Here is a 23,395-nt window from a genome sequence, read left to right as displayed (position 1 = left end):
CCTAGGGAACTTCAAGTACCGAAGTGCTCTCCTTCCCATCTCCGCGACTACCGCGGTGACCGATGGGGCTTGTAGTTCCCTCGGGATGGCCCAGAGAAACTACTCATCCCAGGAGTCCTCGCGTCAGAGGCGGGTTTCCCTCCTGGCTCTCTGCGCGACCCTTAATCCTTCTTTGGACTCTAACTCCCGCCGTGCCTTGCGCTGAGCTCCCGGCGGCGGAGCATGGAGTTGTCGCCAAAGTGTCCTCTGGGAGTTGTAGTTTCCGTGTTGGTGAGGCGAGGAGGCGGCGGAGTGACTCGGCGGCCATTAGCTGTGTGTAGTTGCCCGGGACTGGGCGCTTAAGTGAAGAGGGAAGCCTTACCCGGTGGAAATCTACCGTGGCCATGGGCTCCTGCCGCGGCTAGCCCCAGAGTACGGAGAAGGCGGGCTTTTCGGTGCCCCGCCCCGCCCAGTGGCGGGGCCCGCTAGGCCTCCGGGGATCCCCGGTCTCAAGTAGGCCTCGTCTGCCGGCAAGGGCGCCCCAAAGGCGGGAGGCGCCATGTCGCTGGTTGCTTACGCCAGCAGCGATGAGAGTGAGCCGGATGAGGCCGAGCCGGAGGAGGAGGAGGCGGCGGCCCCTACGTCCGGGCCCACCTTGGGGGGCTTGTTCGCGTCCCTCCCCGCACCCAAGGGCCCGGCCTTGCTGCCCCCGCCCCCCCAGATGCTGGCCCCAGCCTTCCCCCCGCCGCTGTTGCTGCCCCCGCCCGCCGGGGACCCCCGGCTCCAGCCTCCGCCGCCCTTGCCCTTCGGCCTCGGAGGCTTCCCCCCGCCTCCGGGCGTGAGTCCGGCTGAGGCGGCGGGAGCTGGGGAGGGGCTGGGGCTGGGGCTGCCCTCGCCCCGGGGCCCGGGCCTCGGCCTGCCCCCCTCCATGGGCGGTGCCGGGCCCCCCCTGGGCCTTCCCAAGCCAAAGAAGAGGACGGAGCCCGTGAAGATCGCGGCGCCGGAGCTGCATCAGGGGGATGTGAGTGTCCGGGGAGGGCAGCCCCGCACGGCCCCTCGGGGTCGGGTCGGGCCGGGCCGGGCCGGGTCGGGTCGGGTCGGGCTGTGCGCGGGGCCTGGAGGTCCCGGGACCGCCTCCCGTGCCTGCGGCCGCCGCTTGCGGTCCGCGGGGCCCCTGCGGCCGCGCGAGCCGGGCAGCGCGCTTGTCGACTCGGGGACCTGGTCGTGCGGTTCTGCAGGCTGCCCCCGCCTGCGGGAGGGCCACGTCCGCCCCGGCGCCCACAGCCCCGGCCGCCACCCTGCGTGCGGCTCCCCTGCTGCGTCTGCGCCTCGGGCCGCTCTTCGCTGCCCGGTCCTGGCGCAGCGCGAAGCCTGGGGAGGGAAGAAGTGAGGGAGGCGGCGGGGCTCCTGCGCCCCGGCTGGGCGTTCGCGCGCACCTTTCCCGGGCACCCAGCCGAGAAGCCGCAGGGCCCGGAGGAGGAGAGGCGTGGCGGGCTGGGGCTCCGTGCCGTGGCCGGTGGGGTGTGTGCTGAGTGCAGAGCGGGCAGGCACCGGCCCTCGCTCTCGGCAGGACTCGGGGAGATGACACGCTGGTGTCTGCGGGGCAGGCAGGGCCCCGGGGAAGGACACGGTGCGGGTGAAGGGATGGGTCGCTCATGTCCAGGCCCCTGCCTCGGTTTCCCCATTTAGGTATGGCCACGCCCCGTGAGCTGGGGCGCTTGGGGCCTGTTTGCAGAAGAGGCGGCGGAGCTCACGTTGTTTTCTGCGTGTGGGAACGGACACGAGGCCTCTCCTGGGGTGAGGCTTGGGAGTGAGGGAGACACGAGGCCTGCGGGCCGGCGGCTTGGGGTCTTGGCGAGTTCCTCCCGTTCTCTCTTCTGCAGAGTGAATGGGTCAGGCCTTCTCGCCCCCTCGGGGGCCCTTGGAGAGAAGCTCATCCCGCTCTTGCTTTCCTGCAGGCGCGCAGCCCTGTCTCGGGCCGGTTCCCTGCTCGGTCTCCCGGGTCACCTTCCCCACACAGCCTGCCGTCCCCCGCCTCGCGTCCTCTGCCAGCCGCTGCCCCGGGAGCACGCCCGGGCTGCCCACAAGCCCCGCGGCCTCCCGTGGCTCCTTCCGCCTCTCCGTCCACGCGTGTGCCGGCCTCACGAGGGCAGGGCTCGCGCGGTCTAGCCCTGCTCCGTCTCCTGCACTTGAGACCGCTCGGGGCCTCGCCCCTGCGTGTCTTCTGAGTGATGAGCTTCACGGACGTGGGAGGTTCCGGAATCTCCCTCACCGTCTCCTTGCAGACTTTCTTCCGCAGACTTCCGTATCGCTCCCGCCTTCTCGCCCGAGCCTGTCGTCTCTGTCTCTGGGATCGCCTGTCGCTCTGCCGAAATGTACTTGGGCCTTGATTTAACCTCGAGCAGAGAGAAGTCCCCGAGTAAGATAGAAAAAAATGGGTTCGTGTCCTCGGGCTTCTCCTTTCTCTTCTTCACGTTTCTCCGCACCACGTTTGCGTCGGAGTAAGTGTGAGGCCTGGGGAGGCGGTGCTGTGGGCTGCGCGGCCCTCTGTACCGTGACCATGGGGGAGCTCGTGTCCAGGTCTGCGAGGGCAGCCTTAGAAAGCGCGGCTGGGAGAGGTCGTCGAACCTTCCGTCCAGGCGGGCTCGGAGCGGTCGCTCCGAGGGCTCCCGGTCCGCCCCTCCTCTGTCAGTGGAGCTCACGAAAATTCCTGACCGCAACGTTAGAGAAAGCCAGATGCCAGCCCTCAGCTTCCCCGCTCCCTCGTCACCCTGAGCTGGTGGTGGTCTCCGACGCGGGGTTCCCGCGGGAGGTGGCCTCGGAGAGTTGGGGATGGCCACGTGAGGTTGGCCGTTGCTCCTCCAGTTCTGAGCGTTTCTGCGCGTTTCTGCGTCTAGACTCTGTGTCCTGCACCCAGCTGGCTCTCAGTACACGCTTGAGGAAACGAATGAGGTTTCCGTAAGGGACTTCCGCTCAGGGCTCGGCCTTGCGGCAGAAGTTACCGACTCTGAACTCCCGCTCCTTCCCTCCTTCAGCGCGAAGCCGCTGGTCTGTGCCGGGAGCAGAGAGGACAGGGGTGACCGTGATCGGCTCTGCCCCCGAGGACCTCGCGGTCTGCTGGACGAGACTGACGAGGAGGTAGACCTGAGGTCAGGTTGGGAGAGCTGCGCGACAGCCGGCGCCGCCGGAGCACACCGGGCGGGCACCGACCTCTAGACTGGATCGGTGCCCGCCAGGATGCAGTCTAGAGGTCGGGAGGTTTCCAGAGCGAGGAGATGTCAGAACGGAGAGGAGATAATCGAGTAGGAGGGAGCCAGAGAGAGGGAGGTGCAGCACCCAGTAGCCATCAGGCCGGGGGGCACTGTTGCGGGCGCCGGTGGAGCAGAGGAGCTGGAGCCCGGGACGGGCACGGAGGCCAGGGATACGGGCTGTGCGCGCCACGCAAAGGCCTTTGTATCTGACCCTGGGGTGGGGAAGCGCCCTTAAAGGCCTAGCAAGGGTTCCCTGGTCACAGAGTGGCCAAGATCTGTGGGGAGCAAGACTGGTGGGCACAGCGTGAGAGAGGGGGTGCTGGCCTGGGCACGGGGGCGCAGGTCTGCTCGGGAGGCGGAAGTGGCCGGTCGGTGTAGGCCGTCCGCAGGATGGCCTGGGTGAAGGCCAGGGCTAAGGCAGGCCTCTGCCTTGTAACTCAGGCCACTGGGAGGGTGGTGGCGCCGTGTACTGAGGAAGACAGGAACGGGACAGATGGGGGTCAGGTGCATTTAATTGGCCGCAAGAGCTCGCTTGACTAGTGATGCGTCATCCACACACTGAGGGGCCTCGCGAAGGGGCTGGAGGCAGGAATTGCAGGTCTGTCGGGGACCCACACAGCTCTCGACATGTCTGAGTTTTCTTTGTCTGCAGAGCGGGTGCTCTCTGCTCCTCAGCCTTCCTGCGGGGAGCGATGGCCACCCACACCGCCGCCTTCTTGTTGTGTAATTCCCTTTAGCAGACAGCCCAGGTGGGGCCACGTGCTCGGCCCCGAGTCTGGTTTTCCACGAACACGCACGCTCGGTCCACTCGGGGACAGCTCCCCGGCCAGCCGGGCCGCCGTGGGGACAGGCAGTGCCCAGTTCTTTGTCTGGGTCAGCTGTCCAGTTGTGGGAGGAGGTGGGAGAGACCGCGGAACGGGGGTCGCCGCCGCCTCTGCCCTTCTTCTCTCCGTGGACCGGCCTTGCTCCGGGCTCGGGTCGCTTGTTGATTTTGCGGACTTAGGGGATGCGGACTTCTCAAGTCAGGGTGGGGAAGGCCAGCGGTAGAGAAGTGAGTTTGCGGTCTCGGTCTCAGGATATGCATTCCAGAGCGAACACATTTCAGGGTTACCTGGCTCAGTATTACCCGTATTTTCAGATTGTTTACCCGGATTGTGGGAAATTGGCAGCTGTGAGATGGGACATTTCGTTCGTTTTGGTCATTTCTGTTATGTAAGGAAGTCCGCGTCCACCGCAGCAGAGAGAACACAGCTGCACCGGCGGTCGGGAGGGGAGGAGCCCAGACATCTGTGGGGGCCCCTGCGCAGGGGCCGGGACTCTGTCAGCCCAGCATCGCCCCTCGATTACGGAGGACCGGGGAGTCGGGAGAACAGAGATGGGTCTGAAATACCGCAGGCCTGTTTGCTTCTGTCGTCGCGTCTGTGGCGGAGAGAGCCCCGAGCAGCCGCAGGCGTGGGGTGCGGCCGCAGGCAGATGAGGCGCCGCTCTACCCGGAGGGCACGGGTCCGCGGCAGATCCCGGAGACGAAGAAGGAAGGAGTTGATGAGTCTGACTGATTGGGATAATAGCAGCCAGGGGTGGACCAGTGATTCGAGTTTGGAGCCCGCGGGGGTCTCTGCTGGGGCCTTCATTTCCTCCTTGGCTCCTGGCCCTGGCAGCTAGTGATTGCCGTTCCGGGGAGGGAGTCTGTCAGAACCAGAGCCCAGGAAGATAAGAGGGAGGCGGCCACGGGGAGGGAGGCTTCCGTAGATGAGCAGATCCCAGTGGGCCGGCTTAATGGAAAATGTCTGTTTCTGTTCTTGCTCAGCAGTCTCCGGTGTGTGTCTTGTCACTCTTGGCAGCTGCGGCGGAGTGGACAGTGGTGGCCATGGAGGCCCCGGGCTCTTAGGAGGCCAAGAAGAAACCGATGACTTATTTCCAAGGCACGAACAGTCTGTGCCTCTGAAGCTCAGGAGGGTCCGCTCTGGCTGGGCCCCGGTGCTCTGGGGTCTCAGACATCGCCCTGTCTCCGGGTCTGACCACACAGCGTCGCTTGGCCCGCCCTTGGCTGGCCGTCAGCACTCCAGGGGTCGACTCCGGGGCCCTCGCTGGACAGCCTTCTGTGGGGACAGTTGGGCAGTCCCTCAGGAAAGTTACTTAGAGTTTCTCTGTAATCCAGCAGTTTCTTTTTTAAAATTTTCTTTAAAAAAACTTCCTTTAAGTGAGTTCCGTATTCCACGTGGGGCTTGAACTCACAACCCTGAGATCCAGAGTCACATCCTCTACCGACTGAGCCGGCCGGGTGCCCCTCTAGCCCGGCAGTTTGCGTGCCAGGTGAGAAGAGCTGAGAGCACGACTCAGGGACACCTGTACACCCGCGTCCCCAGCAGCGCCGCTCACCGCAGCCCCAAAGGCGGCAGCAGCCCTGGTGCCCGAGCACACGTGAGCAGATGAGCGGCGCCCGCGGGTCGCCGTGCAGCCCGAGTGAGGGAGGAGACGCCGGCGTGTACAGCGGGGCGCTTGGGGAAGCCCGCCGGCCACAGTCGGGCGCGTGCTGCGGGGGCCCCCTTGTGCGAGGCCCCCCACGGTGTGTGCGTTCACAGACACGGAGCGGGGAGGAGCCGTGCCCGGGGGCTGGAGGGCTGGGAGGGGGCCAGGCTGGCTGTCGTTTGGGAGGTCCAGACTTTCTGTTTGGGATGCTGGAAAGTTCCAGCAGTGGGCGGTGGTGATGGTGGTACAGTCCGCTGAGCGCACGTAATCCTTCGCAGTTGCACATTTTATGTCGCGTGTGTTTTGCTGAGATCAAGGAGAAAGGTCCAGTGTGCTGCTGTCCCTGTCCCCGTCCAGGAAGTTCTCCTTGCGTCTAAATGAGACATGTGCTGGGGCTGAGCCCGTCACCTCCAGCAGGGTCTCCAGGAAGCTGAGCGGACGTTCCTCTGCAGGGCTCTGAGGGAGGTCCCAGGCCATTGGCGGCCCATGTACCTCGCCCCCTCTGTGCTTTGGCTCACTGCGCGCCAGAAATGGGTTTTCTTCGTAGCTCTCCTTCTGTTTCCTGTTAGAATTTAGTGCCCCCCACAGCCTCGAGGGCTTCACGTGGCCTCTGAGCCTCCACAGTGGGTCCAGGAGCTCCATATGGCCACAGCCTCTAGGGCAGAGGTGGCGCGAGTTCATGTGAGGGGTAGAAATGGTTTTCCTTCGTGCGCGCCCCTAGGCCCCCTGGACTTGCCCCATGGCCCCGATGTGGTCCCGGATGTCCCCGAGGCCTGTTTGTCAATCCTCAAATGCAGAGACTCTGCCCTGTCCCTCCTCAGAGATGGACAGTCTGGGGTTTACAGGGTTCGGGGCTCAGTGCACTTGGCTGATTCCACCTCGGGTGCCGTGTTTCGGGGGCTCTGCCATAGCTTGTGCGTGTTGCGAGATGACTTTTTTTTAAAGATTTTATTTATTGGGCGCTTGGGTGGCTCAGTTGGTTAAGCAACCGCCTTTGGCTCAGGTCACGTTCCCGGAGTCCTGGGATTGAGTCCCACATCGGGCTCCCGGCTCCTTGGGGAGTCTGCTTCTCCCTCTGATCTTCTCGCCTCTCATGCTCTCTCTCACTGTCTCTCTCTCAAATAAATAAATAAAAATTAAAAAAAAAAAGATTTTATTTATTTATTTGACAGACAGAGATACAAGTAGGCAGAGAGGCAGACAGAGGGGGAAGCAGGCTCCCTGCCGAGCAGAGAGCCTGATGCGGGGCTCAATCCCAGGACCCTGGGATCATGACCTGAGCCGAAGGCAGGGGCTCTAACCCACTGAGCCACCCAGGCGCCCCGCGAGATGACTTTTAAGGCAGTTCGGTGGGTTAGGACCCGGTGTTCTGAGAGAAGGGGTGATCACGAGAGCCCGTCGCAGCTCCCCGAATCCAGGAGCAGTCGCTCCTGCAGTCCACGCAGGCATACGGAAGACCTGGAGATGGAGGCCGACAGCGCCATGGAAGCAGCATGAGCCGTTTGAGGGAGAAACGGTACTTCCTTGGTGTGGCCCTAGCCGCCGGCTCTGTCGGCCGTGGGACAGTCAGCCTCATGGGGCCTCATTCTGTTCGTCACCCATTTGAGGAATGAGAATGTGCTTGTTTTTTGGTTTTATGGACATTATCGTCTTGAGCTTGGCTAAAATTTGTTTGTTTTTTTTTTTTAAGATTTTATTCATTTATTAGACAGAGATCACAAGTAGGCAGAGAGGCAGGCAGAGAGTGAAGGGGAAGCAGGCTCCCTGCTGAGCAGAGAGCCCGATGCGGGGCTCGATCCCAGGACCCTGGGATCATGACCCGAGCAGAAGGCAGAGGCTTTAACCCACTGAACCACCCAGGTGCTCTTAAAATTTATTTTTAGATCGTTGAAGTGGGAGCTGTTGTGTAAGATGTGGGAGTTCAGTTGTGTCCCGGGTCTGCGGGCGGGGACGAGGCTCCGTGGGCAGAAGGCGGGGCGTGGTCGGGGGTCTCCGAGGCCTGGGAGCTGGAGACAGAGAGAGCAGGTCAAAATGTGAGGGGTTGGGGGCTTCGGGCTGTTCCTCTTGCAGGCCGGAGAGACAGAGTCCCTGAACTCTGCCTAGAATTTTAATTACGTTCCTCTTCGTGGCCAGTAGCGCTTGCAGTCCTGGCTGTGACGTGTGTGTCCTTTTCAGCAGGCGCAGGGGTGGCAGAGAAGCAGCAGAGCCGAGACTCAGACTGGTGTTTCTGGGTTCGTGCCCGTGCTCCTGGTGCGTCCCGCAGGGTCTCGTGGGGCCTGCTCCGGGGGCGCTCGGGCTGGGCTGGCACCCGGGCGTGGTTTCTCTGCAGAGGTGCAAGGCCTGGTCCCGCCGAATTCTAGCTGCCGTGAAACCTCGCCAGACCTCCCCTCCGTGCCCTCGGAACTGAGGTGATGACGTCTGCCGGGAAGTGTTGCGGGAGGACTAAGGGAAGGGGCGGCAGTTGCCTGCCCCTAGGTGGCCGTCCTTCGCTCAGACCCCGCACGGAAGTGCCAGGTCAGCCTCCCCTTCCAGGTGTCGTCATGCGTGCGAGCAGTGAGGGGCGGAAATCATTGCACACAGACCCCTGTGAGGCAGTCTTGGACTGGATGTTGGGAAAGGCAAGGATATATATGAGCGAGAAAGATGGGATATTCAGGGGCGCCCGGGTGGCTCAGTCGGTTGAGTGTCCAACCCTTGGCTCTCGGTTTCAGCTCAGATCATGATCTCAGGGTCATAAGATCAAGCCCTGGGTCGGGCTTCATGGTGAGCACGGAGTCTGCTTGAGACTCTCCCACTCAGCCCCTCCCAGCCCCGATTGCATGTGTGCTCTCGCCCAAATAAATCTTTTTTTTTTTTTTTAAAGATTTTATTTATTTATTTGACAGACAGAGATCACAAGTAGGCAGAGAGGCAGGCAGAGAGAGAGAGAGAGAGAGAGAGAAGCAGGCTTCCTGCGGAGCAGAGAGCCCGATGCGGGGCTCGATCCCAGGACCCTGAGATCATGACCCGAGCCGAAGGCAGCAGCCCAAACCACTGAGCCACCCAGGTGCCCCCCAAATAAATCTTTTTAAAGATTAAAAAAAAGACAGAGAAATGTCGTGTTCACAGAGCCGGGAAGATTCTCGGGAGTTCGGCGTCAGGAAGTGCAGGGCGCAGACATAGCAGAGGGCCCGGGCTGAGGTAGAGGCGCAGGGCGGGGGCTGAGGCGAGGCCCCCACGTGAAAGAAGGGAATGTGGGACCAGCAGGTCTTCTGAGGGGATGTTTGAGCCGCACTTGACGTCCTCATGTTTGTTTGTTTACTGACAGAACCTCGAGCAGGCTCTGTGCTCAGTGATGAGCTCAACGGGGGGGGGGGGGGTGGTGCTCCCCAGTGCCCCTTGATGTCCTGTGTCTTACTGCCGCCTTTGCAGTTCCTGGGGTGCTTGTTCTTCTTACTGGACCGAAAGTTCCCTTGAGGGCAGGGACTTTTTCTGTGTCACTGCACACACAAAGTCCTGGAGGCCCCCTGGGGCTGAGCGGTCTGCGGCTCTCCCCGCTCCGGGCTCTCCCTCGTGCCCGCGCAGTGTTGCCTGTAACGCAGCCTGGGGCAGCCGTCGGGAAGTTCTCTATGGAGCACCGTGTATCGCCTAGAGTAGGCTCTCGGCTTCCGTGAGGTCCTTGTAGCCCATGAGCCCAAGAAGGAGCTTGTGGGCTAGGAGGGTCAGCTGAGGAAGGCGGAGGGTTTGAGTTCTTGCAGAAGCTTGGTGATGAGCGGGTCTCAGAGGCCCATTACGCGCAGATGCCCACACCAAGGGCCCCGGGCACAGACGGAAGGCTTTCAGGGTTCCTGGCTTGGGGGTTAGGACTACCGTTTTAAAGATTTTATTTATTGGGACGCCTGGATGGCTCAGTTGGTTGAGCAGCTGCCTTCGGCTCAGGTCATGATCCCGGCGGCCTGGGATCGAGTCCCACATCGGGCTCCTTGCTCCGCAGGGAGCCTGCTTCTCCCTCTGACTCCGCCTTCCACTCTGTCTGCCTGTGCTCGCTCTCGCTCCTCTCTCTCTGAAAAATAAATAAATAAAATCTTTAAAAAAAAAAAAAAGATTTTATTTATTTATTTGACAGACAGAGATCACAAGTAGGCAGAGAGGCGGGCAGGGAGAGAGAGGGAGAGAAGCAGACTCCCTTCAGAGCAGAGAGCCCATGCGGGACTCGGTCCCAGGACCCTGAGATCACGACCCGAGCTGCAGGCAGAGGCTTTAACCCACTGAGCCACCCACGCGCCCAGGACTACTGTTTTAAAAACCCAAGTGGTAGAGCTTGCTGTTCGTATGCCTGACCCCCTTCTGGTGGTTGGGGGTGCGCAGGAGCTGGCTCTGGGCGGTGCGTGCAGGTCCGTGAAAGAGCTCTTGCTGGGAACGGTCCCGTGAGTCAGGGCTGGCACGAGTGGCCGCCTGTCTCACCCCAGGCGCTCACCGTCCCCACTGGCCTGCCTTCTTCCTGGACACAAACAGCTCTGTCTGGCAGACAGTAGATCATAGCTGGAGAGAGAATGGATTTCTCCAAAGGCTTTGACCTTTAATGCCGCGCAGAAGAGTAGTTAACACACCACTGACTCCCGCCGGAGCCTGCCGGCCGTGTGGTTACACAGTCTGGATGAGCAGTTCCGGACATGAGGCTGAGCTGGGGGCGACTGCGGGCCGAATCCCATTCATCTTCCCATGGACAGATTTATAAGGAGGACGGGCAGAGCCTTTTCTTCCCTTCAAGTCTACGTGGGAGGAAAGAGTTCTACTTTGATGGGACAGAAACTGATGGCGCGAAGGTCATGCCACAGGTCTGGGGCAGGAGAACAAGTCGCCTGGGGAGCTGGGCACATCCCCTACGTCTGATGTCGGGGGCAGGAGAGGAGCTCTGCCCTCGGGGGGCGCTCGGTGGGGTAGGGCCGAGATGGGGGGGACCCGCGCGCCGCCCTCCTCCCACGGCCGTCACCCGGCCCGGCTGCTTCCTCTGCTGCCGTCTCGCAGGAAGGCCTTACTCTGTGTCTTTTTCTCTTAGTCAGATTCCGAGGAAGACGAGCCCTCCAAGAAGAAAACTGTTCTTCAGGTAAGCTTCGCGGCGAGCGGAGGCCGCCTCTTCCCTGCGCACGCCGCTTGCCGGGAGCGGAGCTGTGGCGCCCGGCGCTCGGCCCAGCGCGCTCAGGGCAGATGCGAGGACGGAGGACCGGCCGCTCCCGGGTGGTTTTTCCGGGCGCCCCCCCCCCCCCCCCCGCCCCTGTGCTCTCTGCCCTCCCCTCACGGCTGCCCGGCAGGTGCAGGCGGGGCGGGGGCCGTGGAACCCGGGGGTTGCCGTGTGTTTGCACTCCAGGGATCGTGTCGGGAGGCAGAGTAGGAAACGAATAGGTCAGAGCCATGGGAGGGAACATCTGTGTTTTAAAATTCTCCACCTTCTCCCCATCTCCCCTTTAACCAGGAGAACAAACACATAAATAGCATCTCCTGCGTACGAGGCGCTGTTCTGAGCGCCAAACCAGCATTTGCTTGATCGAATCCCCCAAAGCCCAGGGTCATTATCACCCCCACATCCTACCTGGGGCGCCTGGGAGGGGAAGGAGCCTGCCCGGGCTCAGCTGGCGAGTGGGGCAGGGCCGGGGTCCGACTCGCGGTCTCACTGTGGAGTCCGAGCCAGTCCCTGCCGCATTGGGCTCCTGCTCTGGAACTCTGACCTGAAGTCCTCAGCCGGACCCTGCCGGGAGATGACCTCTCGCTCCCCCTTGTCCCAGCGCCTCGATTCCGGCCCCCGGGAGTTTCTTCCCATTTTGCCCCGTGCTTGGGGCCTCGAGTGCTCTCTGAGCTCATGGACCATATGTCTGCAGAAAAACAAAAGCTGAACTGGTCTTGGCTCTCAGGCTGTTGTCTCTGGACTCAGGTGTATGATGTGAGGCTGCCCCCTTCCCTGAGGTCACCGAGGTGTCGGTCCACTGCCAGGACGGCGGATGGTCCTGTCACGTGGGAGGGAGAGAGGGCACTGGGGGGGTGAGCTTGTTGCTCTGTTTACAGGGGGTGATGGGGGAGGAGTCCCTTCACACACAGGCAGCTGAGGCTGCGGGAGGCCAGCTCTCTGTTACCAGAAGGGCTTCCTGGAGGAGGTGGGTGGGCAGCTCTAGCCTCGGGAGGACACGGGCTCAGAAGAGCAGCCTTGCCAGCGCGCATCAGGGGTGGGTGGGTAGAGAGCTCGGCTGGGGGCTGGGTGGGGACCCAGCGCTGCAGGGGCCTGTGGCTGCGACCCCAGGTGTCTTCTGAGTCGGACACCTCAGGGTCGCCTGAGCAGGCAGTCCACGTGGCATGTCGGCCCAGTGCCTACACGCTCTGGTCTGCGGTCTTGCAGGACCCACAGCAGGGAGGGGGCCCGCATGCGGGATGAGCCCTGCTGCCGGCCTGACTCCCAAGCCCCATTTCACTTGCCGCTTGGCTGGTTGGCCACGGGGCTGACGGATCCTGGCCTCCCGGGACGGGGACGGGGACCTGGTGACCTGGTGACCTGGTGACCTTATCCACTGTTCCTCCCTCCCTCCCTTTGTTCCTTCCTTCCTTAGATATCATTTACTTATTTGAGAGAGAGCGAGCACGAGCAGAGGAGAGAGGCAGAGGGAGAGGGAGAAGCAGACTCCCTGCTGAGCAGGGAACTTGATGGGGGGCTCGATCCCAGGACCCTGAGATCATGACCGCGTAACTGGCTGAGCCCCCAGGCGCCCCTCCATTCTCCTTTTTCAAACGGACAGCTCCCTCAGCCCTGCACCTAGGCCAGGCGGGCCTTAGCATACAGAAAGCAATATCCGAGGGATTTTTGTGGGTGGTAGGAGCCCTGGATGGGTGGAGCCGATCAGCTTTCAGATTGAGAAGTTCAGTGCTTGGCGGGGGCGTAGCTGAATATGCCGCATCTGTAGGGCTGTCCTTGGGCAGGGGGAGGACTTTGGGCGACGGGAATGCGTATCTTTTGGACAGAGCCTTGTTTTTGACTTTGAGTAGCAGTCCCAAGGAAGCAGAGGGTTCCTGTGTTAAAAGGAGCCTTCACGGCATGGAGAGAGGCAGAGCAGACGGCTGGAGAGAGCCCTGGGCTGTTGGGGAAGAAGAACGATGTGGGATAAGAGCATTGCCTCGGAGCCACTGAACTCACGAGACAGACAAACGGAGGCTGGGGGGGGGCAGGGATGGGGTAACGGGGTGGGAGCACGGCGTGTTGTATGCATTGGGCGAAGCACTAACTTCTACTTCTAAAGCCAATAAAACAGTATGTGTTAGTTAAATTGAATTTAAATAAAAAGAAAGAAAAAGAGCATCACATTGGCCCAAAACACAGAATCAGGGACGGCTCTGTGGCAGAGGGCCACAGTACGGAGCCGAGGAGACCAGGACGGCATCTTACCTTGGGAGGAGCCGCTGGTGGAAGGGCCTGGGTGGGAGAGTCAGGCCCAGGGGGTGGGCCGAGGGGGCGGCGGGAACGAGGCAGCAAGCGCTGGCAGGCTCGAGGGCCGGGGGGTCCATGGGCCGGGGGGGCCTGTCTGTACGTCTCTTCTCGATGCCGCTCATGCAGATGCCAGGATCTCACTTGTCCCATGTCTTTCCTCCTGGCCCAAACCCGCGCTCACCAGGGATCCGGCGAGGGGACTGGTCTGTCTGCCCTGCTTCCCCAACCTAAAAACCTGACCGTGAAAGAGACTAACAGGTTGCTCCTCCCCCACGCCTTCTCCCGGAGGCCCGCGGACGGCTCCTCCGACGCCAAGCCCTCCAGACAGGCTTCTAAGACCAAGCCCTCTCCCCTCGCCTCTGTCGTGGGCACCACAACCACCACGCCGTCGCCCTCCGCCATCAAGGCTGCCGCCAAGAGTGCCGCCCTGCAGGTGACGAAGCAGATCACGCAGGAGGAGGACGACAGTGATGAGGAGGTGGCCCCTGAGAACTTTTTCTCCCTCGCTGATAAGGCTGAGCCGCCTGGAGTTGAGCCATACCCTTACCCCGTCCCCACCATCCCTGAAGAGCTGCCTCCAGGCACAGAACTAGAGCCGGCCTTCCAGGACGATGCGGCCAATGCGCCCCTAGAGTTCAAGATGGCCGCGGGCGCCAGTGGGGCGCCGTGGATGCCCAAGCCCGGGGAGGATTACGGCTACAATCAGTTTTCCACATACGGCGACGCCAATGCCGCTGGTGCTTATTATCAGGTGGGTGGAGGCCTGGCCGGCAGGCGGGAGCCAGGGGCAGCCAGGGCGAGCCATGGGCCGGCGGCGCGGCCTTCGTGGTGTCGCTGTGGCTGAATTACTCTCTGCTGGCGTCTTGGTTTTCCTGCACGTGTCGGCCTCAACACGTGCTACCTTTGTCCTGTGCCGTGTGGGTCTAAAACTGCCGGAGTCTCGAAGTCCGACAGAACCGATACCTCGGTTCCGAACACCGGCCCTCATCGTAGGAGCCGGTGAGCAGGCAGGAAGGCGGCGGAAGACGAGCGGCCTCCGGTCTGCGAGATCCAAGGTGGCCTCGCGGGTGGGGGTGGCGGGGATGCGTGAGCTGGAGGTGGGGTGACCCAGAGCAGGATGGCAGAGGACGGGCGGAGTCGACGCAGCAGGGAAGAGGGAGAAGGGAGCACGTGGAAGACTGAGCCCTGGAAGGTCGGAAGGGTGGAGGCGCCTGTCCTGGGGAGCCAGGGAGCCGGGATCTGTGTTGTGAGAGCGGGGGCCCGGGGGCAGTGTGGGCTTTGAATCACAAGCTGTGTGAGTCCGAGCAACTCCCTCGGGCTCCCTTGGTCTCGCCAGGCAGTCCCATCAGCTGAGCGCGGTGCCTGGGACAGCAAATGCCTGGTGATGACTTTCGGTCAAAGTGCCCTTTGGCAGAGCTGCTCGGCTTTGCCGTGGGTGGCGTGGGAGTGAGTGTAGCGGGCCACTCGCCAGTGGGTTTAGGAGACTCCTGGCCACAGGGTGCCCTGGCGGGAGGGGGCTCCCGGCGCTCCGGGGCTGGCCGCAAGGCTGCTGGTGGAGCAGGGGCAGCTGGAGGCAGTTTTCCAAGACTGAAGTCCCCTTGGACCGCTGCGATTCTGAACCGCCAGTGTTAATCTTCAGCCTGGGCATGGGTAGGGACCCATCGTGGGTGGGCTTTGGGGGGACCCTGTTCTTCTCTTTTTTAAGATTTTATTCATCTGATAGCACAAGCAGGGCAGCAGAGGGAAAGGGAGAAAGAAGCAGGCTTCCCGCTGAGCAGGGAGCCCAACACGGGGGCTTGTTCCTAGGACCCCAGGATCATGATCTGAGCCAGAGGCAGACACTTAATGGACTGAGACAACCAGGCGCCCCAACAATTTCTAAATATTTCCTAAGTGTTTGCTGTTGAGCCTCCATGTGTCCTGTAGGCCGATCAGGGACTGCGTATCTCCCTTCAACATTGTTAGAAGGAAAGAGGAGGAAGATAAGAGTGTTTTGACCTCTTTAGCCAAAAAGAAAAAAAAAAAAGCCATTTAAAATGAATAACGGGCATTCGGAATCCATTTATAAGCTGCACGAGGCAGTTTGTGCACACGAGAGCAGGTTACGTGTGCTCAGCGCCCTGTCTCTCTGAGTACTTGAAATCGTGCTCCAGTCGCTCTGGATTTTCACGTATTTTCTTGGTCCGTATTAAACCTTAGTTTCCATTTAGCTCACCAGAAAGTGAATGTTCTTAGAGCGTCATTTTTGGAGCTAGGGGCAAAAGGGGAAGAATTGGGAGAAAGTATGACAGGAAGGGCGCCTCTCCCGCGTCCCCTTGGGGGCTCGCCCTGCCTGTACCCCTTTTCCTCTGGGACCCGCAGCACCTGTGGGTCTCAGGCTGGTCCTCAGATTCCAGAGCTAAGTGTGTGGTAACACACACCTGGCTTGTTCCCTGCCTTGTTGTAAATTCTGCCCCGCCCTGTAATCCCTGATTTTGTTTCCTGTTTTCGCGCGAGGAAACATTGTGTCAGACACAGTGTTAGTCTCGGGGCGTGAGGAGGTAATTCATGTTCTGCGCTAGATCTGCGCTAGATCTGCACCCTCCCGGCCTGTTGCCGGCGGTGTCCTTGCGTCCAGACTCCCCAAGTAAGACTAGAAGCGGGAATGCTGTGCCCTCACACCACCCCCCTGCTCACGGGGAGCTGGTCTCCGCCTCAGGAGTGCGGGGCTGAGGGAGAGGAGGCTGAGGGGGGCCGGGGGCGGGGCCGAGGAGAGGAGGGGCGGGGCCGAGGGGGCGGGGCCGGTGCTGAGGGCGGGGATGGGGGCGGGGCCGAGGGCAGTGTGGCTTAAGGGTTGGGAATCACCTCCCTCCGGAAACGGCTGAGGGAGCGGGAGCCGGGTGGGAGAGAGGGTCTTTATTTCCTGTCACCCTTCCCGGAACTGTGTCCCCTGTCTGGGTAGTGCGGATTGCTCTTGAGTCCAGGGTGGGTCTTCGGGATCCTGGGGCTCGGCGCTTGAACTGGTGGGTTTGAGAGCTCCGGGGCGGGGTCGGCTCCGTACCCCCGCTCAGTTGGTGTGTTTTGTCCCCTCTCGGCTGCAGGATTATTACAGTGGTGGCTACTATCCTGCACAGGACCCGGCCCTGGTCCCCCCCCAGGAAATTGCCCCAGACGCCTCCTTCATCGATGACGAGGCAGTAAGTTAACGCACCAGTGACCAGCTCTGACCCGTGGACACCAGGTTTCCAATCTGAAACTAAAGAAAAAACAGGGTTTTTAGCTGTGTTGAATCGGGCTTTGCTGCAGCAGCTCGTAACCGGGAAACTCCAACGTGGTGGCTTAAGTCAGGGCCGCTCGCTTTTTTGCTCCTCCTAGAAGGCACGAGGTGGTCTAGCCCTCCCCACGGTCAGCTTGCCGGCCCTGCTGTGGCCTCCATCCTTCCGGCCAGCGAGGGCCGCTGAGGCGGCCTGGGGAGAGCGCCGGAGGAAGGGCTCTCCCTGGCGGTTTAGGAAACCTCCCCAAGGTTCCTCCCCAAGAATCTCTTCCTGTGGCCACACGTGGTTGTGGGGGCCGGGTGGGCTGAATTGGGGTGGGGGTGGTCGGGTGCCTAGCCGGAATGTGGCGCTCACTCACCTGAAAGAGTAAGTGGGGAGTGGATTTGGGGCGGGAACAGCCCCCACCCCCTTGAATAAGGCCTGTGCCCTGCTCTTGGGTCCCCGCTGCTGAACTCCCTAACCTCCGCACCAGGAGGAGAGAAGAAAACCCCACGTCCCGCACCAGCAGGCTGTGTTAACGGGTAAAGGATTGTTCTCTGGAGAGAAGTCGTGGCCGGTTAGGAGGGGCTGGAGGAATCCAGGTGCTACGTCTTTACATACAGGTTCTTAGGCAAAACAGTTGTCTGCTCACCTTTTCACAGAGGGTGTCCGTCCCTCTGCAGTTTTCTTCCTGTGGTTGATGTGTTCATCCACTAGTCCCCTGCGGGTGTATCCCCAGTGAGTCCCAGAGGTGGCCTCTCTGTCCTCTACCTAGGAGGCCCCAGAGGGCTCATCCTGTGGCAAGAGTTAGTTTTTTGTGGGCAGAATGCCCCTCAGAGCCTCGCTGGTAATGCTCAGACCGGGATCTGGGTTCCACTCAAGTCTCTGAGTGTTCTGTTTTGTTTTTCCTTAAAATTTTTTTTTTTTAATTCATTTTAAGAGGGAAAGAGAACGAGTGGTGGGGAGGGGCAGAGGGAGAGGGAAAAGCAGACGCCCCCTGAGCAGCGAGCCCGGCCTGGGACTCAGTCCCGGACCCCAAGGTCATGACCCGAGCCGAAGGCAGACACTCAACAGATGGGGTCCCCCAGGCACCTTGACTGCTTTTCACTGGAGTCCTCACCCACTCTGCCTTCCAGGTGCATCTTTGGGTGGTTTTGGTGTGATCTGCCCTCTTGGTGAGGGAGAAGAGAGAGTAGCAGGCTCCTAGACAATTTGCCAGGCCTTTCTCGTGCGGCTCCCTCTCCCCGTCTCCCTCTCTGGGTCTGCTCTGGTGTGGGATCTGCTGCCTTTTGTGAGACCAGACCAATGAGAAGGAGCAGATGTGTGAAAACCAGGTTTTAGAGGAGAAATCCTAGGATTTTTGTTTTTTTTTTTAGCTTGAATTCTTTGTGTGTTTTTTTTTTAAAGATTTTATTTATTTATTTGACAGTGAGAGAGATCACAAGTACGCAGAGTAGCAGGCAGAGAGACTCGCTGAGCTGAGAGCCCGATTCGGGCTTGATCCCAGGATCCTGAGATCATGACCTGAGCTGAAGGCAGAGGCTTAAACCACTGAGCCACCCAGGCGCCCCTTTTGTTGTTTTGTTTTTTTAAGATTTTACTTATTTATTTGACAAAGAGAGTAGATCACAAGCAGGCAGAGAAGTAGCAGGCAGAGAGAGAGGGGGAACCAGGCTCCCCATGGAGCAGAGAAACCGATGTGGGGCTCGATCCCAGCACCCTGAGATCATGACCTGAGCCGAAGGCAGAGGATTAACCCACTGAGCCACCCAGGCGCCCCTATCCTGAATTCTTAATTTGAAAATTGTATACAGTCCTTTTCAGTAGATACACTATATCTGTATTTTGAGTACAAATTTTTAGCAGTGATCCCCTGCACTCACGTTTGGGAGCTCTGCCTGGGGCTCCCTTTCCCTGAGGGCAGGAGACCTGCTGAGAAGCAGCCTTTCATCTGGCATCAGGGGAGCTCGGTAGGTGGCGGGGTGAAAGGGGACATTGTACTGGGAGGGCTCAGGGAGTTGGCGCAGAGGAGTGGGGAGTCTCAAGACCATTCCGTAAATGCTGGATCACCAGTGACATCCCGATTTCTCACCCAGAGCCCCTACTCCTGCTTTCTTTGTCCTTTGCAGTTTAAGCGGCTACAGGGCAAGAGGAACCGAGGGAGGGAGGAGGTCAACTTCGTGGAGATCAAAGGTGACGACCAGCTCAGTGGGGCCCAGCAGTGGATGACCAAGTCACTGACAGAAGAGAAGACCATGAAGTCATTCAGCAAAGTAAGTGGGAAGCTCTGTTGCGTGGCCCCAAAGCAAAATCTGGGCCTGGTCCTGTCCTGACCCCACACCTGATCGTTACTGCCCAGCGCCTGTCACACGTGCCTGCTGCCCGTGTGTGGGGTGTGCTCGCGCCTCGCAGAAGCCGCCTCTGCCTTCCAGAGCTTTGTGGCCCTCTGCTTCCCCTCTGGACGGCGGAGCCTGGTTGCTGAGAGTGAGCAGGGGGGCGGGGGGCGAGGTGCACCGTTGCCCATCCTGCCCTTGGGAAGAGCTTTGATGTGTTATGCTGCTTCCCTGGCTGGCCGGAGCTGGCGGCTGCTCTGCCCCCTGCCGACAGTCGGATCCTTCCTCCGTGCTGTTGAGCTGGAGCCCGGCTCAGCACATCTTGGGGGGGGGTTGGGCATAACAGCAGAGTCCCGGGGGCTCAGCTTCTGCGGGCGCAGCCCCTCTCCGCTCTGTTTATCGTAGCCAGCTGTGGCTTTCCAATGCTTTATCCCTCACGTGTCCCACGCCGCGCTCCTGCCTCCCGTGCTCGTTTTCTTCCATGTGATGAACTCCTCTCCACCCGGTAGCTGAGGACAGCAAGTGTGGACATTAATGAGGCTGCCACGGCAGGGGGGGATGTGGGGAAGCCCTGGATTTGAGCCCAGCACCAGCAAGACCAAGGTCGGGCATCTTACTCCCTTCTCATCCCCCTGAATTTCTCTGCTTTGTTCCGCGGCCACAGATGGCCGTCCAAGCCCCAGCCGTTTGTTTTAACTGAATGCTGGCGGTCATACAGGACAGAGCAAAGGATTGTGGTTAGATCAGCACAGATCTATCACTCTTCCCTGAAAAAACCACTTAGGAGAGCACGATCTCCTGGCTATGGGTCGAGAAGCATCACTGTGTGGTAACGGCGCTCACCACGGGCCGGGTTGGTTCGCCTTGGCCATCTTGGACGGTCATGCTAAGTGATGTTGCGCAGCAGCAGGGAATCGGAGTTCGCCGTTTCTGCAGGTCCAGGTTCTCTTTGCGCTGTCTCATTGTATTAGAGCTAGATCTTGTAAGAAGGAAAAGATATGGTTCCTGTCCTTGAGGCGTTTACAGCAGAGCTGGGAGAGAGCCATCAGGACACTCGAGTGTTGATGAGGGACGACAGGCTGCTAAGGACACTCCAGAGAGGAGGGCTGGGAGCTGGTGCCGCTGATTAGGAAGCTTCTGGTCTGAGACAGCTCTGGTGGAGGGCAGGAAGACTGCAGAACCAGTACAGACTTTGACAGTAAAGCCTTTGTGTCAGGGCTGGGTGAGGGCTTCAGGGCTGTTCTGGGTGGAGGCTGGAAGCCTGGAGACAGGTGGTGTGACGGGGGACATTCGCACTGCAGGACGGGCATGCGCACAGCCGGGAGGAGGGAAGAGACAAGTGCGGGCTGCGGGGGAGACGGGCAGGGCCTGAAGGGACGGAGGTCGCCTGTGGCCTTAAACTGGTGCGGGTTTAGACCTCCTGCAGGCACTGTAACTGGCATCGAGTGTCCACCGTGGGCAGAGTCCCGTGTTGCTTGCTGGGACACACACTCCCAACCCCAGGATTCCCAGTCCAGCAGGAGTATCAGCAGGTGATTTCAGGCAGGTCTTCTGAGTCTGGGTTTTTGCATAATGGTTTTAATAGAAATAACTGTTTTGTAAGTATACAAATGTAAAAACAGCCACAAGCTGACTTTTGTTCCCCAGGATTTGGGCTGTGTGGTTGGTTTGTAGCCCTCAGCCTTTGGGCCCCACCTGGGCATGTGAGATACTTCTCCTTTTTTCCCTGTGGCTTAATGATTGTGTTTTCTTCCCTTGCAGAAGAAAGGTGAGCAGCCAACAGGCCAGCAGCGGCGGAAGCACCAGATCACGTACCTGATCCATCAGGTGAGAGGGCTGGGGGCCCCCGGCCTGAGGCCTGTCTGGCTCTGTAACCTGGGCCAGTGCTGGCCAGGCCTAGGGTGTGAGCCGCCTGCCGCCTGGCGCAGGGCGGGTTCTCCCCGTGGCCACCAGGGGGCGATGAGTCCTTCAGAAGCACCCACTGTGCTCCTACCTCCCGTCTGTCCCCCAAGACTCCGAGGCAAGGGCCTGGAGTGATGGAGACACGGAATCACCAATGCAGAGGGCAGCAAAGTGGTTTCTCATATGGTTCTTTTAAAGAGAGTTTCTAAAAAATAAATAAGTAAATAGCAAGCTTATCTAGGGATTTAAGAAACTATTTTAAAGGAAAAGGTTGGTTTACCTGCTTTTAGCAAAAGATCCACCTGATAAGGAGGTTGGTTTTAAGATTTCATTTACTTATTTGAGAGCGAGCGCGCACGAGCAAGCACACCAGCGAGGGGAGAGGCAGGCGGGGAGAATCCCAGGCCGGCGCGTGCTCAGCGCAGAGCCTGGCCCGGGGGTTGATCCCACACGCCTGAGATCATGATCTGACCCGAAACCAAGAGTGGGACGCTTGACCGACTGAGCCTCCCAGGCGTCCCAGGAGGCTGGCTTTGTATTCTCCCACTTCTGTGGCAAGAAATACCAACACAGGGAACTAACATAGATAATCCAGAAATGTCTTGGAATTAGAATGTTACTTATGGGATAGGACCCAGCACCTCTGAAGCCCTCATTGAGTCATTAGGTGCGTTTCTGAGGCCCCGCTGGTGGAGTGCTGTCCCGGCCCTTTCCTGGGGGCCCACGTGCTGCCCGCAGGTTTCAGTGGGGAACCTGTTGCCATTGTTCCCCTCATGGTTTCACCTTCCTTTTCAGGGACCCTCTGTGTCCTTACCCCATCTTGTTTTCCGTAGGGAAAGGATTTGAGGCTTGGAACTTCTTTCCGACCCAAGCGCTCAATCCCTGCCCTCTGCCGGGGGAGGGGAGCCGGCGCCCGTTACTCTCCTGCGGTGGGGTCCACGAGCCCTTCTTGAGGGCGGTGCTTGTTCCCTCCCCGAGTGCCATGCTGAGGTCAGCGGAGCAAAGTCTCCGTACCTTCCAGGCCGTTTGCCACAGCTCTTGGGTGTGCTGGAAAGTGGTGTGACTTTCTCAGGTCCCGCATCTACTCAGCACAGCAGCAAAACCACATCCCCTAGTGTAGCTGCAGCGAGACTGGCGTCCAGCGTGGCCCTGTCCACACCTTGGAGGCCGGCCTCCCCGTTCCTCCCCCGCTGTCCACGGTCCTCCCCGTGCTCTCCCTCCTCCCTGTCCTCTTCGACTGGCTGGTCGGGTGTCCCAGGCGCCAGATCTGTCTGCCTTTCGGATGCGCCCTCCGACTCGCCTTTGCTCACATTCCTGAGGGATTCCGTTTAATTCCAGCAGGTGGGGGACCAGGATTATTTCTTAAAAATTATTTTATATTGGGGCGCCTGGGTGGCTCAGGGGGTTAAAAGCCTCTGCCTTCGGCTCAGGTCATGATCTCAGGGTCCTGGGATCGAGCCCTGCATCAGGCTCTCTGCTCAGCGGGGAGCCTGCTTCCCCCACAAAGCCCCCACCCCGGCCCGCCTGCCTCTCTGCCTACTTGTGATCTCTGTCAAATAAATAAATAAAATCTTTTTTAAAAAATTTTATATTTATTTATTTACTTTTAAAGATTTTATTTATTTAAGAGAGAGAGTGTGTGTTTGAGCACAAGCAGGGGAAGCAGCAGCAGAGGGAGAAGCAGGCTCCCCACTGAGCAGAGAGCCCGATGTGGAACTCGATCCCAGGACCCTGGGATCATGACCTGAGCCGAAGGCAGACGCTTCACCGACTGAGCCCCCCCAGACACTATTTTATTTTTAAGTCATCTGTACACCCCATATGGGGCTTGAACTCGTGACCCTGAGATCAGGAGTGGCCTGCTCCTCTGATGCAGCCGGCCAGGTGCCCTCGGACCAGGATTCTTTTTTTTTTTTTTTTTTTTTTTTAAGATTTTATTTATTTATTTGACAGAGAGAAATCACAAGTAGATGGATAGGCAGGCAGAGAGAGAGAGAGAGAGGGAAGCAGGCTCCCTGCTGAGCAGAGAGCCCGATGCGGGACTCGATCCCAGGACACTGAGATCATGACCTGAGCCGAAGGCAGCGGCTTAACCCACTGAGCCACCCAGGCGCCCCTCGGACCAGGATTCTTGAGTTCTTCCTCTGCTTCAGCCCGTCAGGCTCCAGAGAGATGCTGTCCGCTCCCCGAAGAGCTGCTGCTTCTCTGCCTCCCCAGGGTCTTCCCTTTCTGCTAAACTAAGAGACAGTGAAGTCTCTCGGGGGCTTTGCTCTTTCCCTGTACCTTGTCCGGGGGAGGAAGCTGTTAGATGGGAAGCCGGCAGAGGCGAGAGGGAGGCCCCCCGTCACCCCAGTCGGCTCAGTGTGCCCGTGTCCCTTGCCACAGGCTAAGGAGCGGGAGCTGGAGCTGAAGAACACGTGGTCGGAGAACAAACTCAGCCGCCGGCAGACCCAGGCCAAGTACGGGTTCTAGCGCTCCGGACTCGCCGCCACCGCACTCCTGCCGCCCGGCGCCCGGCCTCACCTCGGGGACTCTGCTGCTCCAAGCCCAGGCTCTCTGTCCCTGAGGCCCCGGCCCTCGCCTCTGCGAGAATGAACACATTTGATAGATTTTTCTTAACACAAGTTAGAAAATTCAGCTCCTCTGCCTCGGAGCTAGCAGAGACGGGAGCTAGCAGAGACGGGAGCGACGCTGCGGATGGGGCTCTGCCCTGCTGGACGGGCGCAGCTCCCTGGTGGGCGCGGCTCCCTGGTGGGCGCGGCTCCCTGGTGGGCGTGACGA

The 23,395-nt window shown here is 60.1% G+C and overlaps 1 protein-coding gene across 1 annotated transcript; it reads left to right on the top strand.

The window, feature by feature from the left end:
- The first annotated feature begins 273 nt into the window (after positions 1-273).
- PRCC (proline rich mitotic checkpoint control factor) lies at positions 274-23,153 on the top strand. Its single transcript, XM_059145419.1, has 7 exons — positions 274-1,000; positions 10,738-10,785; positions 13,331-13,897; positions 16,227-16,322; positions 18,509-18,652; positions 20,474-20,539; positions 23,000-23,153. The coding sequence occupies exons 1-7, from the start codon at positions 539-541 to the stop codon at positions 23,084-23,086; spliced, it is 1,470 nt and encodes a 489-aa protein (XP_059001402.1). The 5' UTR covers positions 274-538; the 3' UTR covers positions 23,087-23,153.
- The last annotated feature ends 242 nt before the right edge of the window (positions 23,154-23,395 follow it).

The sequence above is a fragment of the Mustela lutreola genome, chromosome 14 (assembly GCF_030435805.1).
Source record: "Mustela lutreola isolate mMusLut2 chromosome 14, mMusLut2.pri, whole genome shotgun sequence".
NCBI classification, from domain to species: Eukaryota; Metazoa; Chordata; class Mammalia; order Carnivora; family Mustelidae; genus Mustela; species Mustela lutreola.
This window is presented reverse-complemented; position numbering and strand designations above follow the sequence as displayed.